A 23052-nucleotide genomic window follows, 5' to 3' on the forward strand; every position below is an offset into this window, starting at 1 on the left:
ACACATTTTCTCAAGTGTGACTATCACCTAAATATTCAAGTGAGAGAGGCAGTTTTGGAACGCACACGAGAAAAATACAAGTTGCATAGGTGCTCTCATTGCAGGCCAGTGTTTGTAACTCTTACATCACTCACACATGCATACCAAAGTGAATCTTTTGATGAGGACTGGAGCCATGTTTGACTTGAATCACTTTAGATTAAAGACAGCACAGGGACGTCAGCATTAAAAGTAGGTTGCCAGAAAATAAACTTTGGGAGAAATTGCTGCTCACATCACCTGTGAAAGAAACTACAAAATTACATCTAACATTTGCACCCATGATCATCGCTCTATTAGGTAGCATTGGTTTATGTCTCTCACATGTGCTGCTGTTATGTGGTATAAGATACTTGCAATGTGAATTTAAGATATTCCAATATGTGTATGGATGCGTCGCCATCTGGTGGTGATACACAACACTTCATCAACACTTCAAGATTTGATGATTTCTACATTATTACTGTGAACTGTGATTTATTATAAATCAATTATTCCCAACCAAAATTCTGCCTTACTTTTTTGGTGAAAGCTAAGTGGTAAAGTCAGAAAAATGATTAGCAAGTAAACTATTGTTTATTTAGAAGATAAGGGAAGGCATAGAGAAGCAATTTTAAAACTTTAGAACACAATCTTACATTGTTGTGAACAGTAAAGTAGCCTATTTGCACTCTTGGTGGTAGGGGCAGTAAAAATGCATTCAACAACACATCATAACACAGAACACTTCAGCTTGTGAACATGGAGATAAAAAAAACAACCCTGTTCATATGAGTTAAAAGACAACTATGAAACTGTGTTAATGTAATGAACAACTAGCCCCAAAAATGATTTTCAAACAGAACCACCTAAAATCCTAAAAGGCAAATAAGTAGACATAATGACAACAGATAGACACAATGGCAAATGACTTAGGTTAAAGCTGGGGTACGCAATTTATTTCAGAAGCATTTTTGTTAAATTTGTTCTTTCATTCTCTTCACAACCCGACAGCAATAAATAAATGCTCCGACACAAAAAGAAAAGAATCTGGTATCTGTGGCTGTTGCAGGACTGTAACAAGCCCGACCATTTCATTTGGTATTTCAGTATCCCATTTTCCCATCTTTTTGTGTCTATGTAATTAATTCGGACAACATTTTTTGAAATTAGTCTAGTATTGAGCAAGTGCGCTGCATCATAATCCTTGCGGTCAATTGCGCTCCGTCAAAGTGTGTCCACTAAAGTGTTTGTTTTTGCCGCTGACAGGCTCAAGTGTCTGACAACATTATGGAAAGGATCTCTACAGAGATAGACCTTTTTAGACAGTAGAAGGTAAGATCCTTATTGTTTAACCAGAAACAGTCGCTATATCGCTCTTGTTAAAGCCACCAGACTCCCGTAACAAAAATGGTAATTTTACCTCTCTGGTCTACTGCTGCCTTGATCCATGTAAAAACAAAAAACTCACACAATGACTAAAAACTAACCGACGGAGGAAGACGTAGACCAGCAACTCCTTGAAAAAAATGTTGTCCCAATTAGTCATGTATAAACAAAAAATGGTTAAAAAATACCAAAGTTACCCTTTATGTCACCAATAAAATCATGTCTGCCCCAACAGCAAACACACAGGAAGGTAGTAGGTAGGCGGAGTCATTCCCATACACTATACATCTGCACATGTAAGGATTATAAAGAAAACTCAAGGAGCTTTACAAAATCATCAATTATGCAGGCTATGTTCAAACTGGATGGCTTCAATTGCGAAGAACATCTCATTTTTAAATGCCTGTATAACTAATTCCAGTGTTAGCGTCCCAATTTGGTTGCTTTGTAGTTGCATAGCTGTAAATGTGATACTGCAACTCATGTCAACATCAATTAGAAAACATCTGATTGTTCACATTAGAGGGAGACAGAAAAGGAAAAAAGCAGAACAGAGACACTTTTAACTGTAGTGTCACATTTGGCCTTTGACCTCTGATAGTCTTGTCTGTAACACTACTCCTTTTTCACTTGCTCTCTGTCCTTGCTCTTGTCCCGCAGTACACGGCCCATATTATAAAATTCTAAATTTGGCCTCATGTCTGTGAGGTGGGCGAGACGGTTAGACATGGCAAAGAAAGCAGCAATGGCAGCGATGTCCCAGGCATCCTCACGGTCAAAGCCCACTTCCTCCAAAGACCGGAAATGCTCCTCTGTGATGGTGTCGCAGCGACACACAGACATCGCAAAGTCCAGCATGGCGCGCTCTCGGGACGACAGCTCTGCATTCTCATAGTTTACAATGACCTGGATGAAAGTAGGAGGCAGCGGGAAGTGTATGTGATTTAGTATTACATTTTTTTGAATCACAAAAAAAGGTTTTGCTGTGATTGTTTCATAGTAATTTAGAAATAAACTATAACATACAAAGTCATTAATGCATCTTCCAAAACAACATGATACAGAAAATATTTCTGAGATCTGATTTCTGACTTCTGTTGTTGTAATTGTGTATTGTAATAAGCAAAGCAGAGGTAAGTAGTGAAAATTAGCTAAAGATGATACCTGATCGGAAAGAGTGGGTTTCTTTGAGTAGATGCGGTGCAGTGCACTGTGGGAAACCACACAGTAAAGACACTTGTTGTGGATACTGGTAGCCACCACAATCAGCTCCCGGTCTGCCTTGGTTAATCTGCCTGGAAGACATTTAGATATTGAATTAATGTGAAATTGAGAAAGACATAACACACGTTCACAAAATAACAATAAAACAAACAGTACATAGCATCAGAGCTGGCTGTGGCCTAATCACACTATGCTGTTGTTTACTGCCTCTATCACTATGAATACATCAACCATATTCCACTTCCTGAGATGTGCTGTCACAGCAAGCTTGCTGTGTTTACTTAGAAGTAGAAAGTTTGACAAGCTTTCTCAAACCCAGTGTGACCAATAAGTAAGGCTGGAACAGGTTTTTCTACATCGGTCCATGTTCCAGTACGGTCAGGTTAAGGTTTTGGTCAATAGAGTTATAAAGATAAACGAGTAAACCTGCTTCTTGGAACAGGGAGTCGCCTCAATACCAAAAGCACCTGTAAAATCTCGTGCAAAGTAAGCTTATAATGTTCAGTAGAGACTGTATGAGAAAGTTTTGATTAAGTTCTTTGACACTTCTAAGGTTGTAGCGTGTGGTTTTATTGTTCAGGACAGACTTTTATTGTAAGCTCTAAGTCAAAATGCTCAGAGGTGGAATGCCTCACACTAAGATGGCTTAACACAAAATCCCAGATTGTGGTTATCCAATAACCCACACACAGACTGCACCGCTGAGACATCGTTTGGTCAGGTGAAGTCAAATATTGGTAATCTGAAACGCGTTTTTTTATTATTAATTGAAGTGTAAAACCCGATAAAAGGCACCAACAAAAAATCCTAATACCTAATGTGTTCTGCAGATCTCTTGTTACAAAGACTACTTCAGTTTCATTATGGCCCTGTCACAATGATGACCAGATCTCAGCCTATCTGCAAACATTGTTCCCAACTTGGTGTCTTTGCCGCTAAATTTGGCAACTTTATTCAAACCAAGAGCCAGTGGAAACATCAACAGTCAGCAGTTCTCCCTGCTTGTTAACGCTGTGGCTGTCTGGGTTAATATCTACTGTATGTTTAGTGAAGAGAAGACACATTCAGGCGACCGCTGTGCAGCCAGACTGAAACATGAATGTGTTGGCCAGTGAAAAACACAGCTGTGTAAAGTCACACATAGGTGCAACGCTAGAAAATAACTCTCCAACCGCAGCTAAAAATCTCATCTAAATGATGCATGCAGTGCCAAAGTTGCCTGAAAGCTACAGATCAAGTCAGAGACAAGATGTAGCGTCATTGAATCTGTTTGTCTGATCACTTTTCCACTCGAACACTGGGGTGCACACCAACACTCACAGTACCGTTAAAAGGCCAGTGTGTATCGGATGGGTGTGGCTTCCACTCCACACATTTTCAGTACAAAAAACAATGCTGCTCATGCTGGACTGAGTGACAGCTTGTCTATTTTAGTTTCCCTGATTGATGTTTACCTGTTTACACCTGACCATATTTACCACTACATCACTGTTTGATCTCCAGCTGCTCCAGCTGCTACTGAAATGCAACTACAAATAACATCTTGGCATATTCAAGTGGTGGATGATGTGTCGTCTGAGCTTGCCACTGACAAGAGGTGCAGAATGAGGCGTAAAGTGTAAATGATTTATCTGGCCCATAGTCGTATAGGGATCCTGGAATATGCCAGGAATGAGAGGTTTCAGGTGTGCAAGCGCTGTCCCCAGGATGCCTACAATTTCTAGCACTGGCCCTAAGAAAAACTTACATTTACTGCCACTACAGATACACATAACAAAAACACACCTGTCTCTTTGTTCATTAGTTCATTGTAGTAAGCGAAGAAAGCTCTGAACTCTGCTGGTCTGTGAGAGAGGACTTTGAAGACATTGGGCAAAAAGCCCCCCTGTAAGGAAACATAAAGTTTAGCAGGCAGTAAAATAAAACGAGACAACGTTTATGTGTAGCACAGTTAAATGCCTGAAATGTTAAGATAGCTTTTTTAATTTACCTTTGACTCAACTTCCTCCATAAGCTCCACTATATCATAAGGAAGGTCCTTCATGTAAGGTATGGGATAGCGGCTGATGTTATCCGGTGGCGGATCGCTGGAGAAACGTCTGGTCCACCCCGCCGCCGCCGTCGCCCTCTCCCGAAACACGCAGCCCGAGCGGAGAGACGCCTGGCCGGAGGACAGGAGAGTCACATGAGTCAGATACAGCAATAAAAATAGGACAAAGCAGAAAAGTATTCGACAACAACTTACAAGCTTCGTGAACACAGGTGGACGAAATATCTTTGAGACGAGGTTACTCGCCATGTCTGTCAGCTGGAGAGAAATAGCCTGGAAAGTGCAGGAGAGCAGCCGGGAGGGAGTGTCAGCACCAGCAATCAGCGTGGATAGTTTCCAGTCTTCTCAGAATAATTAAGGAAGTCGGGCAAATGGCTTGTGTGGCGGCGACTTTACTTACTCCTGCTGATTTCGTCCAATTAAAACACGTTATTTATAAGTATTTCCATCTTTCAGTCACCCGTCCTTCTTGTTCAGTTACTGTTAACCTAGATGTGTGGTGGGCTATATTAGAATCCTATGTAGGCTATCATTGTATATTGTTATAATCGTGGCAGCGTATGTCAGATGTCAACAGTCCAGACAGACGACCCAATCAGAATGCGGTATTGAGTCACGCCTACTGTCTGTCCCCGCCCTCCTGCACTGCCCCTCCTCACCGCCAGGGGTCAGGCTTGTGTGTGGAGTGGTTTCCTTTGGGGCGTTTCTTATGCCTGTATTTTATGTAGCCAATACGCCCTACTGATAAATTGTTTGATATACGTACAGATATATAGGATTAAGGATATGGTTTGGGCTAGTGTTTCCCAATATTAACTAAAGACTGTATTTATTCCGTCGTCAGTGGACCGTGCGCTCCCTGACAGACACTAACGTTACCCAGGTCAACAAAAGTCTTAACGTTACCAGGGAGTCCGTGCCCCGGAAAGGATTCAGCAACAGGCTTTCATTCATGCGAAAGACGTTTTGGATAATTTATCAAAACTATAACATTAATCGAGTACAGATTGAACATTAAAACAGAAATGTTTTATCATGTAAGTACGTGTATTATTTTCCGTGTTTGAGCCGGTTAACAGCTGTGTGTGGATGTTTTGTTTATCAATGTGTGCCTAGCATGACTGTAGCGTCGTTAGCATAGCTATCATAGATATACAAAACTTTTACAAGTCCTCACCCCTAAACCAAATACGTCCAAATCCTCACCGCACTGATTAGTGTCGTTGTTCTATACCAATAATGAAATGACCAGATGCACTAAGGCAGCACCAGTTGTCTTATAATGCAACCATTCTGTGTGTTTTCAGATTTCGTTGGAGCATGAGATCTTACTACACCCGAGGTATTTTGGTCCTAACCTCTCAACACTGTGAAGCAGAAGCTTTTCACAGAAGTGGAGGGCACCTGCACTGGCAAGTGAGTGGCTGCAACACTCAATTATATGCACATACATCAGCGAAGTTGTTGTTTTTGCTCTTAGCGTTGCTACCATACAGTCTGTGAATGTTACTGAGGCTGATTTGACTGGAAAGTTAAGTTAACCTGCTATTTCTGTGACATGTTAGATGTGTTCGGTTGGATCAGAACCTTAAGCTAACAGACGCGCATGGACACAGTTTTGGGGGAAGAGGCAGAAATAAACAAATGGGCACCTCGCTCTCCTTCATAGGGGATAAACTCAATGAGTCAAATGTCTGCTATGATTTGCCTAAGGATTGTCTGTGCTATTTTAGAACTTGTTTTGTATGTTTAATGATTTGGAAAATGTAAGTTTAACATTTGAAGTTTGAATCGTTTAGACACGTGCCTCTGAAAAATGGTTCTTACAACTGTGAGCTTTGACTTAGCAATATCAAAAACTTATGGCAACAGGGCCAGTATTTGTTTTGCCCTTTAAGTCATCATGACCCTATGAACGTGCATAACAAAGTTATTCATTTGGCATTCATATCCCTGCAGGGAAAAGCTTGACATATACATGTTATTTATTTATTCATGTCTCTCCTTCAGGTACGGGTTTGTCATTGCAGTCACCACCATTGACAACATCGGGGCAGGTGTAATCCAGCCAGGGAGAGGGTTCGTCCTCTATCCAGTCAAGTACAAGGCCATTGTGTTCCGCCCATTTAAAGGGGAAGTGGTGGATGCCGTGGTCACGCAGGTTAACAAGGTGAGAGACAATACGGTGCAGGTTTACTGGCCACTGTGCAGACTTTGCTGGAACATCATTCATAAATGATGAGGACATATGAAGTCTGATGTATTAAGTATCTGTGTGGTCTATCTCCAAAGCTCGCCACTGGTGTTGTTCTCTGGATGAAACTGTAATACATCATCTTGACACTGCACTGCTTGCTAACATTTAAAAAAATATATACCTGTATTTTTAATTGGCTCATGCCAGAGGCTAATAAAAATTCTGTCCTGTAGAAGTGCTTAACTTTCCACTCTTCCAGCAAGGTGTTTATGCCTCTGTAGTGGCTGATGTGTAAAATATGATGTGATGGATAACTGATCATTGAAAGCTTTCTTTTTGTGCCTTATCTAAATTATATTTTTCTCTGTTTCTTGCAGGTTGGATTGTTCACAGAAATTGGTCCCATGTCTTGCTTCATTTCTCGCCATGTGAGTCAGCTTAACATCTATAGTTGACTGAATTGATAGGCTTTAATATGCTTTTCGATTTCATGTTATTTTTATCTCTTGCAGTCCATCCCCTCAGAAATGGAGTTTGACCCCAACTCTAATCCTCCTTGTTACAAGACAGTTGATGAGGTGAGAATATTAATTGTTATTATTTATTATCACCATGCAGGTAAAAAAACAAAAACACACAACACTATTACACGAAAGTCATCTCTTGCATTTCCTTTGACTACGCAACTATAGTTACACTTGTGTATTAAAAAGCTATTTTTCAGTAAAATTTAAGAAAGGAAAAGTGGAACATTAAGTATAATGTCATAAATGCTGTATGCAAAATAGTTGTAATGCTGTCATTATATTGTTACTATTGAATTTAAGGATGTTTTCTTCTCATATTTTCAAGGACATTGTAATCCAGCAAGATGATGAGATTCGGCTGAAGATTGTGGGAACAAGAGTGGACAAGAATGACATTGTAAGTGTTTTCTTTTCCTTTCTTTTTTTAAAAATAAGGACCATATATTTCACCTAACCATAGGCAAAAATAACACAATAGTTTATGGAAGTGACTGTTTCCCCTTGTTTTTCAGTTCGCCATTGGATCTCTCATGGATGATTATCTGGGTGAGTATATAACACACGTCATTGTCATAAAGGTTGTAGATCTGTTTGTTAGAGGGGCATGAACATCATGAAATGCCTTACATAGATTCATTTAATGTTAATGTGGTTTAGTGTTTGACACAACAGTTTTTTTTTTATTGCTTCAATTTGGTTGCTGTCCAATGGAACAATTTTAGTTGAACTGTCTGCGTATGACCTGAGAATTTGTTTTTTCTGTGTTGGGATTGATCGTTGAACTTTCATTTCCAGGTCTTGTGAGCTGATACGCCCCAGTTGGAGCACATTTCTTATGGGACATTTTATGTTGTAGCTTAGTTATTCCTTTTGTTAAAATCTAATATTTTACTACACTTATTGACAAGGCATAGTTACAGGTGGTGAAGCCCCATAGCTACATCGTTTCATTATCATGCTGTACAGCCTACATTTGTAGGTTTTATTGGAGCAGGTGTAAGATTGAAATGTTGTAGCCAGGAGAATGTTTGCTAAATTGATAGCAAGATGGCATACAATGCAAAAGTTGCCCATATTATGAATTTACAGTTTATTTTGTGTACAATTTATCATTCCCATTTTAACAATGTTTTTTTTGTACGTGGCCTGTAATAAAGTTTTTTTAAAATGATTATTTGTTATTATATCTTTGTATCCCTCTCTGTGTTTAAAATGTTAATATCTTGTCAGAGCATTGATTTTTCTTAATGCGCAAAGAGACTTGTTGCGCAGCTGTAAATGTGGCAAGGCTTTTGCAGTGGCAAACAAAAGCTGGGGCGACACGTGAACGCGGACTTTAAAAGTACGCGCACGTTTCGTGGACGTAAATACGTCAGTGGAGCGCGCCCTCGTTCTTTCTTTCTCTCGTCCTGAAGATGGCGGCAGGGGTGAGTAAGATGGAGAGGTGACCGGTTATAGTGCTTTCTTTAAACTTTTCTGACACAATCCGCCGAAAATCAAGCCCATCGGCACTTTTACTGAGCATCTTTGCTCATAAACAATGCCGTAGATGTGTTAGGTAGCTGTTGCAGCGTTTATTTACAAAGAATTTCATTCAGTCTTCATTCTAACTGAGGTTAGCTGCTGCTATCCTGACGTAGCATCTACCCCAAATGACGCCCCTTTCCTGGCCCAGGCTTGTGCCACGTTACATTTGCTGTTTTGAAGCTTTGAAAACTTGCTGTTGATTTTATAACGTTAGACGTGTTCACGTTGGCACGTATGTCCAGTTTGCGTATTCCTAATGCCAACCCGTATTTGACTTAATTGAAGGTATGCAAACGAAGACTATCGGGTTAACTTATATTGCTGGTAATGAGCGCTAGCATTGGTTAGCATTTAAAGCAAGCTAAAAGCCACGTGAATATTAAAAAAAAAATAATAAAAATTAAAAAAAATTGGTTGTAGTTGTTAACAAGGTACATTTGGCCTTGGAAAGTTAGCTGGCAGTTTTTATGTCAACAGCGTCACCCTGGTCCTTGTGCTTCCCTGACCATTTGAAATGGTTGAGCATCCTGATTTGGATGGCATCATTAATTTGTGTCAAAAACACAAGACCTACCAACTTGCTTCACTTTATCAGTATTTGTGGGTTTTTTTGTCTTAAACTGTCTTTTTATAGACGTTTCTTACTGGATTTTAAAGTTAAAAGCAATGCAGTTAAAGATTTTACCTCTAAATGGCCACAAGACCAGCTTTATGTTCACTCACCTTTTATGCTAACCTAACACAAATGTAATGCTTGTTCTTTCAAATTAGATTGAAGATGTTTGTCCAATAATTAGTGTCACCTTTCTTTCCAGACTCTGTACACGTACCCAGAGAACTGGCGGGCCTTCAAGGCCCAGATTGCAGCCCAGTATAGTGGGGCTCACCTCAAAGTTGCCAGCAACTCCCCTGCCTTCACCTTCGGGCAGACGAACCGTACTCCTGCCTTCCTCAACAACTTCCCCCTGGGCAAGGTAGTGTGCAAGTGGTTGAGTTAGTTGAATGGGATTGCTCCAGTTGGTGTATTCATACTCAGCATGGAGGGCCTGTCTATTTTCAGAGTAGCTCTTGTTTCAATTTCAACAATGACTGTGGTAAATCAATTACTGCAAGGATTCATTAAATCCGTTAACCAGATAATAAATGTAATAAAGTCAAGGGCTTCAACTGATCTGACTAGACCACTGTTGTGTATTAATGGCAGTATGCATGCAACATAATAAATTATTCTTGAATTTTGCCATTGTTTGTAGGTACCCGCCTACCAGGGAGATGACGGCTTCTGTCTGTTTGAGAGTAATGCCATTGCTCACTACTGTAAGTCTCACATTTACTAACTTGATGCTTAACTTAGGTGTCTTATGCACTATCAATGTGGCTATTAATCTAAACGATCTATAGGTTACCTAAAGTCTTAAAGGGATTAGTTTATGCCACTAGGTTTAGTGGGCAGTTTCTCCATGATCACTTGATGTTTCCCATGGGTCTAGAATTTGTGGCGGAACTAGAAACTTATTAAATAAAAAACAATTAAGAGGTTTCCGATCTGTGGTGTCTGACTCTCCATGGCCCATTTAGGGCGTTCAGTGGCACTTTGAACATTGGATCGCTCATAGTGCAGTCTTTGGGTATAGTCGCCATGAAATACTTTGTCTGCTGCTCAATATTAAACAAGAGACGATGTTTTATTGGACAAGTCTCATCATTTGTGTATGGTCCCCTGTCATTGGGCAAGGCAGTGTCCAGTCATGGCACCCAGTCTTAATCTGACAGGGGAAGAGGAACTTGAGACCATATTCATCCCAGTCATCTCTGTTTTAGTGAGTAAAAGGCTGGTTCATGCTATGGGCACAAAACAGATTGAACCTCCAAGATAGGTTGCCAATCTCTATACAGAAACATAACTTCTTGAATACTTTTATTAAATATTACATTCACAGGTCACTTTTTTTTTGATATAGTAGATCACATGGCAGAAAGCTTGATTTGTTGAGAAAACATGACACGTTTTACATTGTGTGCTGGTAGGCCAAACCTGTGCTAAAGTGTATGCCGTACATGGATCCCTGCACATCTAAATGCAACAGAATTACTATGGTTATACCTGATGAACCAGTTTAATGTTCAAAATGTCTGTTGCAGTGTTAAGCAGCATTGTCAGACTTTTTAACTGTTGTGCACTTGTAACAGCTGTTCATGCATGCTTTTTGCCGTCCTTGTTACAGTCCTGCAATGCCACAGATGTCAGTTTTTTTTTGTGTCAGCATTTGATATATTGATTACTGTTAGGATGTAAAGAGAATTTGAACAAATACAATTATGTTTCTGAAATGAGTTTCCTACCCCAGCTTGAATGCCATGAAACACTTTTCCACCTTTCAACTACAGTGAGCAATGATGCCCTGCGTGGTGCCACTCCCCAGGCCGCAGCCCAGGTGCTGCAGTGGGTGAGCTTCTCTGACTCAGAGATCGTCCCTCCAGCCAGCGCATGGGTCTTCCCCACTCTGGGAATCATGCAGTTCAACAAACAGGTTTGCAGCTCAGCAGTTTCTGCCGAAGCTTGAGATTAGCTTGAGAAGTATTATTTAGAAGCTGTGGTAGAGGCCCGTGGGAGATTTAATTTGGCCAGAGTGTAACACCCTGTAGTTGAGACTTGTGTAATCCTACATTGTCGTTCTTCTTTCTGGTTCTGTGCAGGCCACAGAGCAGGCCAAGGAGGACGTGAAGAGGGTCCTCGCAGTGCTGAACCAACACCTGAACACTCGTACCTTCCTGGTGGGAGAGAGGGTCAGCCTCGCAGACATTACTGTGGCCTGCTCCATGCTCTGGCTCTACAAACAGGTATGACATACACCCAGCAGATTACAGTTAAACAAAGATGCACATTTCCATTGATAAATTACCTTTTACATTCTGTTAATTCATTTTGACACTTGCTTGTACCAACACTTGCTCTGTAATATTTGCTCTGATGCCTCTGCCCCCTGTAGGTCCTTGAGCCGTCTTTCCGTCAGCCTTACACCAACGTCACTCGCTGGTTTGTCACCTGTGTCAACCAGCCAGAGTTCAAGGCTGTCCTTGGAGAGGTCAAGCTGTGTGAAAAGATGGCCCAGTTTGATGGTGAGTCACCAGCAATCAGATCAGAAGGCGCACACATTGAGCATGACGATGGCTGCCCGAGCATACCATGTAATTTAAAGGATGAAATTAGATTAAATTCCTAATTGTTCATTCTGAAGTGACTAAAACATGTAATAAAATAGCTGTGCAACATTTTACCCTAAAGGTCAAACTTTGTATTCTGTGTGCCCTAAATTGTTTAAACAAAGGCTTATGCTGCTGCTGCTTTCTCTGGCTGGCTTGGACATAAGTCCAGAAAGGGTGTTAGGGGTATGAGCTGCCAGAGTGAATGAATGATGCAGATTGTCCCCTGTCATTGGGCAAGGCAGTGTCCAGTCATGGCACCAAGTCTTAATCTGACTGGGGAAGAGAAACTTGAGACCACATTCATCCCAGTCATCTCTGTTTCAGTGAGTTAAAGGCTGGTTCATGCTGTGGTCACATTATAAAGACTGACTTTCGGGTACATGTAGAGTAGATGTGTCCTTGATGGGACTCTACAAGTGTTTCAGTTTTAGGCCTTTTTTTCCCTTTTGGCCACATCCAGCACGAAGTGCATCATCCAGATAAACTTCTTGGACTTCAGTGAAGTCCATTTAAAACAAACATTGACAAACCTATACCAGCATTGATTTGTCATCTACGATTGATACTTTTTGTCCCAGATTAATAAAATACATGCTGTCTCATACCTCTTATACACATTAAGCACAGGGATGGCTGGTGGAGCATACCATCTAATTTAAAGGATAAAATTAGACCAAATTTGTAACTAAGCTGAAGTGACTGAAATGATTTATCAAATAGCTGCAACTCTTTGCATGTAACAAGTCGACCCTTGTCTTCATGCCATAAATTGTTTAAACAATGGCTAATGCTGCTGCTCTATCTGGCTTTTGAAAAGCCTGTGTTCTATTTAAATGTCTTCTAAAAAATAACATTTGCAGAGTTTTATTCTTAAATGTGCAGAAGATTTATGGTTGTAGCTGAAGGATTGCATCAAAAGAATTGGATGTCATTTGACAAACACAGCTATTATTTGTTAGTGTTCGAATACTTTAATTGATATTTTGAGTAACTTTCAGGGACAGAAAATTCCACCGTCAAACTTCTTGTAATATTTTACAATTCATCTCAAAAGTCCTAGCCAGTGTGTGGATCCAGAGTGGAAAACCAAAGTCAGATAATGGAACACTTAACAGAAAACATGTGTTTAATTTTTTGCTCTGTCCCTCCAGCCAAGAAGTTTGCTGAGCTGCAGCCCAAGAAAGAAACTCCTCCTAAGAAAGAGAAGGGAGGAAAAGAGGCAGCCAAGCCCCAGGAAAAGAAGAAAAAGGAAGACAAAAAGGAGGAGAAAAAGCCCGCTCCAGAAGAGGAGATGGATGATTGTGATGCGGTTTTGGCTGCTGAGCCCAAAGCCAAGGACCCCTTTGCACACCTGCCAAAGAGGTAGGAGCTTTTGCTTTCCTTGTCTAAAGTGTTTTGGTATGAATTTTATTTAAAAATTTTAGATAACAACTTATAGGTTTCTCAGTTAGCAATGGCAAACAATGTGCCATGGAGAGAGACTGCAGGTTTTTATTCCAGCTGATCACCATAGCAGACTATTCACCGAGTACTTCCCCTCTACTTGAAAGGAGTGCTAATCAGTGGGTGGAGGCGGTTGACTCACTGTGGTGCATTTGGAGCAGTCAATTGTATTATGAACATTCAATCGCTGGCGCGTGAGAGAAGGTTTTGGGTAGTCATTCATGTGTATAGCTGCCATAAAATACTTGGACTGCAGCGTAATTGACATTAAACAAGTTACCCAAGAGATGATGTTTTATTGGATGATAGTGTCATCTCAGGAGTTGGTAGATGGTCCCCTGTCATTGGGCAAGGCAGTGTCCAGTCATGGCACCCAGTCTTAATCTGACAGGGGAAGAGGATCTTGAGACCATATTCATCCCAGTCATCTCTGTTTCAGTGAGTAAAAGGCTGGTTCATGCTGTGGGCACAAACTTTATTCAAAATCTAAAACTTACTTGAAGTCCCTACCATTTTTCAAATTAGAAAAAAAGGCAGGCATAAGACTATTGTGCCAGGCTAATAAAGAGTCTAGAGAGAATTACACCAAACAAGTAACTAATCAAGTCCTTTGTGACATTTACCTCATTTCCAAACTTTTTCTCCACCCCGCATTTACAGACAGATGACCTGATTTTCTTTTTCTTTTCAAGCCCATTTGTCATGGATGAGTTCAAGAGAAAGTATTCCAACGAGGACACCATGAAAGTAGCCCTTCCCCACTTCTGGGAGCACTTCGACCGAGAGGGTTACTCAATCTGGTACTGCCAGTACAAATACCCTGAGGAGCTTACACTTACCTTCAAGAGCTGCAACCTTATCACAGGTGAGACTCGACAGCTGCCACATGACCCAGCAACTTGAACTAAAGTGAATGACTTCAGGGATTGTATAGTGAAGGCACATTTATGAACTTTCAGTTCTATTTACCTGAAGCAATGTGGTAGCTTGGACATAAGTCCAGAAAAGGGGTTAGGGGTATGAGCTGCCAGAGTGAATGAATGATGCAGATGGTCCCCTGTCATTGGGCAAGGCAGTGTCCAGTCATGGCACCAAGTCTTAATCTGACTGGGGAAGAGAAACTTGAGACCACATTCATCCCAGTCATCTCTGTTTTAGTGAGTTAAAGGCTGGTTCATGCTGTGGTCACATTATAAAGACTGACTTTTTTTTTTTTTTTTTTAACTTCTTGAAGTCCAGTGTTAAGTAATGTCCATTTATAACACACTGATGACAAACCTGTGACGGCATTGGTTTTATTCTTAGGTTTTGTCTCTGATGGATGAAATATACGTGGTGTCAAACCTCCATGTTCTTCACAGGTATGTTCCAGCGCCTGGACAAACTCAGAAAGAATGCCTTCGCCAGTGTCATCTTGTTTGGCACCAACAATGACAGCAGCATCTCTGGCATCTGGGTCTTCAGAGGCCAGGACCTGGCCTTCACTGTAAGTATTTAAATGGGTAGATACTTTACACAATATCCTGGTTTGATAGCATCCCCACCCCCAACCTGACTAATTTATTTGAGCAGTCATTCATTTGTATAGTCACTGTGAAATAATGGAGTGTAGCTTAACATTGAACAAGTTTACCGAGCGACAAATTGGACGATGGTCTCATCTCTGGGTTAGTGGACGGTAGTCCCCTGTCATTGGGCAAGGCAGTGTCCCGTCATGGCACCCAGTCTTAATCTGACAGGGGAAGAGAACTTGAGACCACATTCATCCCAGTCATCTCTGTTTCAGTGAGTAAAAGGCTGGTTCATGCTGTGGGCACAAACAACATGTTAACCCTAGGCTGTTTAATTTTCCTTTGACATTTCACCGGGGTGTACAATATGACCTGTATTTGAAGGATGGGAGAAAAGTCACAAAAGCATGTGTCTTTTTTTTTTTTTTTTTTTCTTCTTTTTCTTAACATGCACAGCTTTTCTACCCTTTGGGCTATACATTGTGACTAGTGAGATGTATGCACACGGACCACCACGGGAGATAAAAGTTTGGTACTGCTTAAGCCTAGCTCAAGATCTAAGATACTTAAAATATTTGTTGGGTTATAGGTATCTGCATTGCTATGGTTTGGGTTTTTTGTCACTGGCTAAATTACACTGCAGTTAAAAATTAAACAAGTTGTGTGAATGTGAGTAAATGAGTCATGAGTAAATGTCTTAAATTTGACTGTCTTTAGATTGTTGCATACACTGCACAGCTTTCATGATCCACATTTCAATGCGCTCTATGTGATGGTCCAAGTATTCCCTACTGGATTAGCTGGCACATAATTTGTCATCTGATGGTCTCTTGTGGTGGCACATTTCATCAAAACCCCAAGGACCTTGCACTCATTCAAATAACTTTTATTCCCATCCTAGCTGTCTCCAGACTGGCAGATCGACTATGAATCATATGACTGGCGCAAGCTGGATGTTGACAGCGAGGAGTGCAAGACCATGGTAAAGGAGTACTTTGCCTGGGAGGGAGACTTCAAGCATGTGGGTAAAGCCTTCAACCAGGGCAAGATCTTCAAGTGAGAGGACACTGGAACAGTCTGGATGAAAGCACTGCGCTTCTGCTCTCCAGCACTTAAAACCTATGGACTTTCAGCCACAACGTGCTTACTTTCCTGCAAGAATGAGTGTTTTGAAGACAAGTGAATTTTGTCTGTGGCCCCAAACTGGTTTTTTGTTTTGACCTGCGAAATAAAGCATTTTCCACGATGCCATCTATGGGATTTGATGTCTGTGGTGACTTCAGTCTGGTTTGTGTTCATTTAGTTTAGTTCAAGTTGTTTTGAGAGTACAACCCATGTAGAAATGTATTTAACTTCCTACATAAACATAACACTCATTTGGTGTACACAATGATCAATAAACAGATCAGCGGAGCAATGTAACTGCAGTTGAAACTCGACGTCCAGTCAAAAGTAGAAGTGAAAACCTTGCTGCAGTTGTGTACAAGTTTACGTTTGACCACACCCAATGGTGATGCTGGGTGCGGTTGGAGACGATCAGGAGATGAAATTTTCGACCCGAAGAGGTCAGGGAAGCCATGCTTTTTAGCGTGGTATCAAGTTACATTGCCACGATAAGGAGATACTTTGTGCTCTGTGTACAATGATGTTAAGACATTTAACGGGTTTCCCCACTGGGAAACACTTTGGTCTAATATTGGTCCCCAGAGGAGAAGCTGTTTATCATTGTTGCACCTGTTGAGCTGATGCTGCAGTGGTCGCTTTCCCCTGCAGAGGGCAGGCAAAGGCCTGTTATAGTCAATCTGTTGAATAGAGAGCATCCAACAAAAAGAAAATGACTGGCCTGAGCTCTGGTTTGTTCAAACTAAGCAAATGTCTGCTTTTAACTATGGGTTCTTGTTTTGATGTAGCTTGTGCTTCCCCAAGGAGAGGAAGCCTGAAAGATCTTTGTAAAGAACATCCTTTTGGATGCCTGTTAAAATGTTATCTACAATTCCAAGCTGTCATTAATATAAAATGTACTTTTTACTTTAAAGTTTTGTGGACTTTAGACACAATGTTTACTTTAGTACCTTTAAGTTAAATCCACTTACATGTTATAAATACATGAACATTGGAAATTGACATTAATGAAATGAACACATGGACACTGACACCAAACTACAAAATAATGTAAGTAGACAATGTTGGGAAAACAGTGCGGTCATCTTTAAATAAAACCACTTAAATTTTAATCTCATAGATACATGTACCTAGAGTATATTGTTAATGCGTAGTACTTGACAAAAATAAAGACAGACGGATACAAAAATGTCGTGTATGGTTTGACCACACCCTACTAAAATGCAGAAATGGCATGTTTTGGATGCTACTTCTGCAAGTTGGTATCATTACAGAAGGAAACATTTCCGTTAGGGATAGACTGTATAGTCTGCGTATCATAGATTCAGTCATTGTTTTCACATCAGAATGAATGCCTAAATAGGAATCTTAAAATGCCTCGTTTCTTTTCTAATGATTGAGGAAAATATTTCTTGAGCTTTATTGAATTATATGAATTTCTGCCTCGTTTGACTGTAACAACAAAACATTTGTTTAATTCAGACACACCCAAACATATAAAAGTTTGTATAGCACTTCTGATAGTTTTGTTGACAGTTACCACACCTGCAGTCTGGCTTATCCTTAAACTTCCGCTATAACTGAGTTCTTTGTTTGGTGCTTCATTGTGTGTTTCATCGCTGCAGGTAAAATAGAACACCTGGACCAGACTATAGCCTATAATGAATTCAGTTTATATTTATACTGTGAATTCACATCACCTTTGAATGTAATTTTTGATATGTTTAGTGACGCATTTAGAACAATCAACCCTCGTTTAAAACCCTGCTACATATTTAAGTTAAGGCCTTGGGTGGATCTCTTTTTCTCTCTTACACACGCTCATGCACAGACACGAGAGATGCACAAGAAGGGACTCTCATCCCAGAGTGAGTCAGATGTTTCATTTTTTCCATCTGACTAAGCGTGATTCAGGATCATTTTGGCGCAACAATCTTCCACCATGGTGTTAAATCAAGGAGGCCATTTTAGTTTGTTCTGTGGTCTCATGGAAATCAGAAAATGGAAATGTTCCCACAACAGCGAAGCGCCCAAGTCCTTGAACGCATGACTCACCCATCCTGTGGATCGTGGTGGAAGAGCGCTGTAACCTGAGCAAATAACTTCAACTTCACCCACAGCATCAGCAGTTACAACACTGTGGATGGCTAACCCTTTGATTGCTGAAGGAGGGGTGTTAAGAAGGCCTTTTCATAATGCAATCAAATATGAAATGAATGTGAGGAGAACACAGTTTTAAGGCTCTTGAGAAAAGCTTACTATGCCGTGGCTGCAGTATGAAGTCTATACAATATCCTAGTCCTTATTTGTGTTTAGTAACTTCAGAGTTAAAAAGCTAAACAAGAACAATACACAGTCTTATGCCAACAGCAACATTTTCACTTCCAGCCCTGCCAACCTTCCTCCCCACTGGTCTTTATTTCTTTCTCGGCCACACACTCACTACTTCTTTTTCCCTTCCTCTCCTCACTCTCTGGACATTTTTCTGTCCGTGCACGAGGGGGTGGCGGCAGCGGTGGGGGTGGGGGTTATTCTTAAAAGCAGTGAGGAGTGCTGTTGAGGGAGGAACACAGAGAGAGGCTGTATTGTTTCACCACACAAGGTCCCAGTGTGGCTGTCAGACCCTCCTGTAGGAGCTTTAGGCATGGTATGCATGTGCTGAGCATCTGGTGGTGCAAGACGCGCATCTGGAAAAGAGTTAGGCGGTCGGTGGGGGTCTTGGAACAGCGAGGTGAAGAACTAACGCTAGGGTGTCCGAGGCTGAAAGCCAACCGTTTTCTCTAAAAGATCATACAGAAGTTCCTCTTCTAGGGGTAGATAGTTTAAATTAGACAGTAGAATATACACTTTTGTTATGTTGTAGTTTTCTTGAAGTTGTATTTTTTTTTCCCCCTTTAGAGAATGTAAGACCATAGGAGTGTCTCTAGGCGGACAGAAACAACAGACACCACACGTATACAGTCCCACCCTCAAGTTTTATGGGGTTTTCTTTAGACTCTAGTCTGGGGTTGGGCTGTAACCCACTAACACACACTTAAACTAGAGCAAAAGGAATGGGGGCAGGAAAATTGATTCTTAGTCAGCATGTGGGCATTACTTCACCTTGAGTGTCCTCTCTTTACATTTGAGGTACAGCCTGGGACATGTGTAAAACTGGAATTCAAGCAAAGGCAAGTAAGGAGATACACAAGTAATACATGCAAAACAGAAGAAGTGTGAAAAGGATGCGGACTTTCATTGGGGATATGCGTACCTACATCCTGGTGTGTCTTGAGAAAAGTGACCTTCGGGTTTCAACCTTGGTTCTGGAGCGAGGGGCGTTTTGTCCCAATACGTGCACTTCAAGGGGTGTGACGGCAGGGAGAGACTAAGATGCTATGATATAGTTACCGAGCAGGCATGGCTACATAACAGTGCCTGAAAGTAACATCCTGCGGGACAGTCATTGTTTAGAGAAGTGATTCTTAATTAGTTATTCCTTGAGTTTGCGTTGCCCTGCAACAGTGAGTTGCCAGTTTGAGAGTGGAGAGGAAAGTGCGTGACACGGGGGAAGAGAGGAGAGGTACAGTGGAGGGAAAACAGACAGCCCCTGCGCTTTTTGGACATGAAACCCCAGAGTTGCTTCTGGCTCATGTTACCAGAATCTGGAGGTGGGGCATCAGGAGTCATGTTGTCAAACTAAAGCAAAACTATAATATGCAATACCACAAATAAGTGTAGATATATTGAACACTCTATTGGAAAAACAAACTTGAATAAAATATAAATTAAAAATATGATACCACTAACTAATTCCCTTTCATCATCAGCAGCACTATTTGCCAATGGTATTCAACATGAGTGTTAGGAAATATTAAAATAAAAGTTAGTCATAGCCATAGTTTCACAATCACTTTGAGGTTTGGGTGTATACTGAACCTTCAATGTTCCAATTGGCCTCAGGTTATCCATTATCTTCTGATGAAACAAGTACAAGTACTTTGCAGGTATAGCCTAGGAACTAAAATCAGCACAGTTTAGAGTAACTTTCATTGTTCATTTAATAACATTTAATAAACTTTGTAAATGTTTGGTTAATAAAGAAGCAGTAAAGACCTGGATGAGCCTTGTGAACAAAGAGGTACCCCAACCCTGCTTGTGAAAGGATTGATTGCCATTTCATGTATTGACTTGCTTGTGGTTAACATCCCACCCAAGGAAAGAGTTGGAGCGTTGGAAAATTTACAGCTATGACTGGAATGTGCAGTGCAGGAAGGTGTCTGCTTGTGTTCAAGCACAGAAGGGTGGAGAGACACAGGGAGGAGAAGCTCTTGCAAAATCCTTTGTCGCTCCTTTGGATCAATAATTCCAAACAGCTGATTGGGCTAACAGTGAGTGATTGTCAGACAATTTAGAAACAATTGATCCAAAAAGTAGGCCAATCAGATAGAGTTAGTATCGGGGGAGGGGGATAAGAAACTTTGCTCTACTTTGCTACACAATGTTCCTTACTACGTTACAAACTGCTTTGTGGCATGATGTGATATTTATCCATACACACACAGGGCATTGCTATGGATACAACCCTGCAAGTACCTGCCCCCATTGCTTATTATGTTGCTATAGCAGCCATCCCAGAATAGTCTCTTTTATTTTTTCCCTTTCCGTCCCTCCCTCGTGTTCGTGACTCACAACTTGCAGTGGAAACCACAATTCAATCTGTCTCTCATTCCCCTTTTTCCCTTTACATTCTTCTTTGTACCAAAGGTCCAGCTCGCCTTTCTGAATCATCACTGTGTGTTTATGTGTGTGTGTCTGAAGGAGCACGCGCTGTGGGGAATTCCAAAACGATTACCAATGATGTGTTACTATGGTGACGGCAAATATCTGGCAAGGTGTTGCAAGATAGTGTATCTTGAGTACTGCACACTGTCATTAGCTGATTGTGATTTCTTTGTAGTTGTAACCTCTCCATGGATACACTCTGCACTCAATCGTTACTTTAGGTCTACTTTGTTTGGAGAAGTCCCAGCTTGTGGTGTGCTTACTCACAGGGCTTCAGCAGCAGGATAGTACAAAATTACATGTATAGTAACTTGTTGCAAACAATGTAACAAATGGTAAAACGTGGTAATTGAGTGAAGGGTAAACTTTGAGCTCTCTGCATGAACTCTCTAGTTTTAGTACCACAGTCTAACTCATTTGCCAAGAAGATGAAGAAAATCCAATTATCAGCTCATTAAATTAAGTTAAATTAAATTGGATTCACATACAGGATGAGGCCATTCTTTAACTTTCACAACAATTTTACAAGTCAAGAATTTTCCAATTACATTCAAAGCTTCACTGGTCTCAGTTTGAGCGAATAAAGAATGGAAGGAATAGTCTGCCATTTTCACTCAGTTGCCCATTTTAAATTTAGTTTAAATATGTAACCGGCAAAACAAGATGAAAGTAAGTAAAAGTAAGCCTTTTCTGCGTTAAATTATTAAATAGGATTATTATTACTGATGCATAAACCTATAAACACTATTTTATTGTAGCAGATTGAGGTGGAGCAAATATTAAGGCCTTAATATGCTTCTGGGTAGTGTAATCTGTAACAATGCATTTTAGACATTTAATCTACAAAGCAACTACTAGGCTAACTATAGAGGTGAAATAAATGTAGCAGAGACAAAAGTCCTCAGTTTCCTCTGAAATCTCATGAAAAATAAAGTAGCATTCAGTTAATGTTACTAAATGAATGAATTACATTCCAACGCGGATTATCAAAAAAATATTTTACTTCTCTAGCCCTTTCATGCATGGTGTCCTTATTTGTGGAGAGTTATTTTAACTCCATTTTGGGTTACTATATCATGGTTATGTTCTTCGTCATTTGAGGACAGTGTCAGTTGATTGATAGCAACATTGTAACAGTGGTTACTCTCTTGTTTTCAATATATATTGATGGCCTCATCGATCTAAGATGGCCATGATAAGATGGATATATGAACATTAATAACAATTCAAACATGAATTTTGCAGCATTAAACAGCAACTTTTGACTGCTTTGTGGCCTTTACTCGAAATAATAATAAGTATTATACTCACATACCGTAAAGAAATAAGTTTTAACTACAACTCTGTAGTCTGTTACATGTTAGATGTTGATATGTTAAACATGTATAACATTGAGATGATTCAACATGAAGTTAGATGAGGATAACAATATGTTGCTGGGTTTCTGCTGACATGTAACTCCAGTTATCAATACCACTGTGAGTGTTTTTCCTCTATTTGTTCCTAAAATATGTTTTTTTTATTGTTATTTTTCAACTACTGAGCTTAAATACATTGCATAACATAAATGACATGACATAAAAAACATAACAATCCATATTGTAAGGTGTGGCATTTTACTCCTTTGATGCATGGCGTCCACATACAGTTAAATAATTTATAAACAAAACTGAATTTTGAAAAAAATGTACATGGATTTGTATTATTATATATTTGAGTAATAAAAAGAATCTTACAAAAATCTAGATTATATATTTTTAATAATTCATGCATGAGAGGGCTAGATACTAATGACTATTTCAAGGAAAATTGTACAATGCCACAATTCAGATGTTAATGAATCCAATAAAATAAGCGTTTATGTCCATGAGACTACATAGTTTACAGAAAACATACAAAAAAGTTGAAATCCAGGACATTCAGTGATTGTATATACAGTACCTGTTCTGTCTTTTCTTTGCTTTTGATATTCATATTTTATTGTATTACATTCATATTCTCACGATACTACATACGGTAAATACTATCTAAATATGAGGGGCCTTAACAACAACCTGTGGTGTCAAGTATTTG

The 23052-nt window shown here is 40.2% G+C and overlaps 3 protein-coding genes across 4 annotated transcripts; 2 read left to right on the forward strand and 1 right to left on the reverse strand.

The window, feature by feature from the left end:
• Window positions 1-596: 596 nt before the first annotated feature.
• On the reverse strand, window positions 597-5257 carry si:ch211-175m2.5 (uncharacterized protein LOC568697 homolog). Of its 2 annotated transcripts, XM_038698708.1 has the most exons (6): window positions 5082-5257; window positions 4877-4954; window positions 4622-4792; window positions 4417-4516; window positions 2572-2702; window positions 597-2313 (listed from the first exon to the last, which is right to left on the reverse strand). In XM_038698708.1, exons 2-6 carry the CDS (start codon window positions 4928-4930, stop codon window positions 2023-2025), a joined length of 747 nt encoding a protein of 248 aa, XP_038554636.1. In that variant the 5' UTR covers window positions 4931-4954; window positions 5082-5257; the 3' UTR covers window positions 597-2022. The 2 variants fall into 2 exon arrangements, with proteins under 2 accessions (XP_038554636.1, XP_038554635.1); XM_038698707.1 differs by having other exon boundaries at window positions 4877-5257.
• Window positions 5258-5411: 154 nt separating this feature from the next.
• polr2g (RNA polymerase II subunit G) lies at window positions 5412-8576 on the forward strand. The gene is given in 9 exon segments (XM_038698709.1): window positions 5412-5718; window positions 5989-6037; window positions 6040-6097; window positions 6692-6851; window positions 7256-7306; window positions 7391-7456; window positions 7731-7802; window positions 7918-7951; window positions 8201-8576. Coding segments are annotated over 9 exon segments (516 nt in total). The 5' UTR covers window positions 5412-5706; the 3' UTR covers window positions 8215-8576.
• Window positions 8577-8713: 137 nt separating this feature from the next.
• Window positions 8714-16358, forward strand: eef1g (eukaryotic translation elongation factor 1 gamma). The gene is made up of 10 exons (XM_038698705.1): window positions 8714-8832; window positions 9748-9906; window positions 10186-10249; window positions 11321-11463; window positions 11630-11773; window positions 11923-12052; window positions 13291-13501; window positions 14275-14447; window positions 14944-15068; window positions 15995-16358. Exons 1-10 carry the CDS (start codon window positions 8821-8823, stop codon window positions 16151-16153), a joined length of 1320 nt encoding a protein of 439 aa, XP_038554633.1. The 5' UTR covers window positions 8714-8820; the 3' UTR covers window positions 16154-16358.
• The last annotated feature ends 6694 nt before the right edge of the window (window positions 16359-23052 follow it).

The sequence above is a fragment of the Micropterus salmoides genome, unplaced genomic scaffold, assembly GCF_014851395.1.
Source record: "Micropterus salmoides isolate LMB-PRFRI ecotype aquatic unplaced genomic scaffold, ASM1485139v1 Ms_hic_scaffold_5, whole genome shotgun sequence".
Classification (NCBI taxonomy): Eukaryota; Metazoa; Chordata; class Actinopteri; order Centrarchiformes; family Centrarchidae; genus Micropterus; species Micropterus salmoides.

Bases quoted from the DNA above. Each gene is read 5' to 3' on its own strand.
- eef1g (XM_038698705.1), top strand. The intron at 11,464-11,629 runs GTTTGCAGCTCA...GGTTCTGTGCAG, and splicing joins TCATGCAGTTCAACAAACAG to GCCACAGAGCAGGCCAAGGA. The intron at 15,069-15,994 runs GTAAGTATTTAA...TTCCCATCCTAG, and splicing joins GCCAGGACCTGGCCTTCACT to CTGTCTCCAGACTGGCAGAT.
- si:ch211-175m2.5 (XM_038698708.1), bottom strand. From the start codon at position 4,930: ATGGCGAGTAACCTCGTCTCAAAGATATTTCGTCCACCTGTGTTCACG. The intron at 4,793-4,876 runs GTAAGTTGTTGT...TCCTCCGGCCAG, and splicing joins CACCTGTGTTCACGAAGCTT to GCGTCTCTCCGCTCGGGCTG. The intron at 2,314-2,571 runs GTATCATCTTTA...ACTTTCATCCAG, and splicing joins AACCCACTCTTTCCGATCAG to GTCATTGTAAACTATGAGAA.